Source organism: Sinocyclocheilus anshuiensis, unplaced genomic scaffold (genome assembly GCF_001515605.1).
Source record: "Sinocyclocheilus anshuiensis isolate Anshui unplaced genomic scaffold, SAMN03320099.WGS_v1.1 scaffold955, whole genome shotgun sequence".
In the NCBI taxonomy this organism is placed as follows: Eukaryota; Metazoa; Chordata; class Actinopteri; order Cypriniformes; family Cyprinidae; genus Sinocyclocheilus; species Sinocyclocheilus anshuiensis.
This window is the reverse complement of record NW_015546094.1, coordinates 1,091,421-1,094,237: the sequence shown is the minus strand read 5'-3', so window position 1 is coordinate 1,094,237 and position 2,817 is coordinate 1,091,421. Positions and strand designations below refer to the sequence as shown.

General features: G+C 41.5%; 1 protein-coding gene across 1 annotated transcript in view; it reads left to right on the top strand.

Moving 5' to 3' along the window:
- The first annotated feature begins 646 nt into the window (after positions 1 to 646).
- LOC107700147 (C-X-C chemokine receptor type 3-like) overlaps positions 647 to 2,817 on the top strand; it is a 7,203-nt gene continuing 5,032 nt past the window's right edge. The window contains exons 1-2 of the mRNA XM_016501684.1: positions 647 to 656; positions 749 to 906. Of these exons, the coding sequence (XP_016357170.1) occupies positions 647 to 656; positions 749 to 906 (168 nt within the window). The remainder of the gene's footprint in view (positions 657 to 748; positions 907 to 2,817) is intronic.

Here is a 2,817-nt window from a genome sequence, read left to right as displayed (position 1 = left end):
CACTTAATTGATGAGATTTATACTTGGTTTTAATAAACCAAACATTAACTACATTGTTACTGTAAAAACACAAACCTTAATAGCCATTAATAACTATTTTGCGCTGTATTGTCATGGACTCCATCAAAAATCATCAGTTGGGTCAAGACTATAGTGGAAAAAATGTATCATAAATCATGACAAATTACCAATTTCATTATTGAGTGTACGTTCCCATCTGTCTCCGATCATCTCTTATGCAGTACTACCACTCCAATCCCATGAGTGGCAAATGAGGAATTTACAAAACATAAAAGCTTCTTCAGAATGTGGTCTGACGTAAAACATCATGTGTGAAATGCCAAACATTAAAGAGTGATAATCAAAAATCTGCAGGAAAACTACAGCAAAACACTCCTGCCTGCCTAAATTAAGTGCTGAGAGTTGACATCATGGGACTAATGTCACATATTTATATTATATTATATTATATTATATTATATTATTCCTGTTGGGTTAACTTTTTTCTCCCATACATTTTGCCGTTTCCCAGAATGCAGCTTCCATTCTCAGAAAAGAAGTGAGAGTGTGGCAGTGCAGAAAATTTCATGTGACCATACTGTTTTACTTTTACTTTGTTGGAATGGGAGAAGTGAGTCAATTAACGATGGAAAGGGGTGAGGTCTAAATGAAAACAGTTCTCATGAGAGAAGGTTTACAGAGGGGAGAATTACGGGTTACCGTGCGAAGTGGGAATTGTGTCTTCCAGTTGACGGCGCTTCTGGGAATGCTTGTCTGGTGCAACTCGGAGATCAGGAATTGGAGCGTCACACTTTCAAGACCAGCTGTTTTGTTGAGCTGTCCAAAAGGCAAGTGAAGTCCACCGAAGACTGTTCTCTTCAGCCACCTTCCATTCTACTAAACTTGGTCAGTGCCTCAACGCTGCGCCCTCACACTAGCATTCATCCACATGCTATCAGCCAGACAAGCCACATATACAAACACCATTTACATCTGCACATTTTGTTGTGTGCTTAATGAGATCACTCCATGAAATTAACTGGTTAAGAGTGTTTTTTTCTTCTAATAACTGCTTATACAGTGTGTTAAGGTCTCTGCACACTGAGTCCGAAATGTTCGTATGCGTTTTTCGTATTCGAAATCCTAAAAATTCGTCATGCACAGAAACCTTGCAGAGTCCGATGCGTATTAATTAATCAGTTGCGAAAAAATTCGCAAAACAGCACTAAATGGAGTCTTCAAGCAGTGAGGATGATTTTGTTGTCCTCTCGCTTCTTAAAAAAAGAAAAAGAAAGGAAATATTGGGTCCATCCAATCCTGATTCCTGAGATATAGAGAGGACGGAGAGTTCGCCCTCAGGAGCAGAGGGATTATCACGGGCGATTCAAAGTTTACTTCAGGATGTCAGTGGCTCAGTTTGATGCTTCTGCTAGCGATACTAGAGCCACATATTAAAAAGAAGACCACCAATTTCTGTGAACTCAGTGTGCAAGGATCTATATACAGTGCTTTGTGCTGCGAGACGAAGTGGATTAATTTGACAATCGCCATTCTGGATTTTGGCGTTCGCTTGTACGGTGGCTCTGAACTGTCAAAACACCTCTCAAAATGCTAGCTACGGAACTAGGGTTGCCAACCGTCCCGTATTTAAGGCATATGCCAGGGGTGCCCAAACTCGGTCCTGGAGGGCCGGTGTCCTGCAGAGTTTAGCTCCAACCCCAATTAAACACACCTGAACCAGCTAATCAAGCTCTTATAGGCATACTAGAAACTTACCAGCAGGTGTGTTGAGGCAAGTTGGAGCTAAACTCTGCAGGACACCGGCCCTCCAGGACCGAGTTTGGGCACCCCTGGTATATGCCTTAAATTATATTATATTATATTATATTATATTATATTATTCCTGTTGGGTTAACTTTTTTCTCCCATACATTTTGCCGTTTCCCAGAATGCAGCTTCCATTCTCAGAAAAGAAGTGAGAGTGTGGCAGTGCAGAAAATTTCATGTGACCATACTGTTTTACTTTTACTTTGTTGGAATGGGAGAAGTGAGTCAATTAACGATGGAAAGGGGTGAGGTCTAAATGAAAACAGTTCTCATGAGAGAAGGTTTACAGAGGGGAGAATTACGGGTTACCGTGCGAAGTGGGAATTGTGTCTTCCAGTTGACGGCGCTTCTGGGAATGCTTGTCTGGTGCAACTCGGAGATCAGGAATTGGAGCGTCACACTTTCAAGACCAGCTGTTTTGTTGAGCTGTCCAAAAGGCAAGTGAAGTCCACCGAAGACTGTTCTCTTCAGCCACCTTCCATTCTACTAAACGCCTCAACGCCCTCAACGCTGCGCCCTCACACTAGCATTCATCCACATGCTATCAGCCAGACAAGCCACAACCATTTACACCATTTACATCTGCACATTTTGTTGTGTGCTTAATGAGATCACTCCATGAAATTAACTGGTTAAGAGTGTTTTTTTCTTCTAATAACTGCTTATACAGTGTGTTAAGGTCTCTGCACACTGAGTCCGAAATGTTCGTATGCGTTTTTCGTATTCGAAATCCTAAAAATTCGTCATGCACAGAAACCTTGCAGAGTCCGATGCGTATTAATTAATCAGTTGCGAAAAAATTCGCAAAACAGCACTAAATGGAGTCTTCAAGCAGTGAGGATGATTTTGTTGTCCTCTCGCTTCTTAAAAAAAGAAAAAGGAAATATTGGGTCCATCCAATCCTGAGATAGAGAGGAAGGAGAGTTCCCCCTCCTTAAGGAGCAGCGGGATTATCACGGGCGATTCAAAGTTTACTTCAGGATGTCAGTG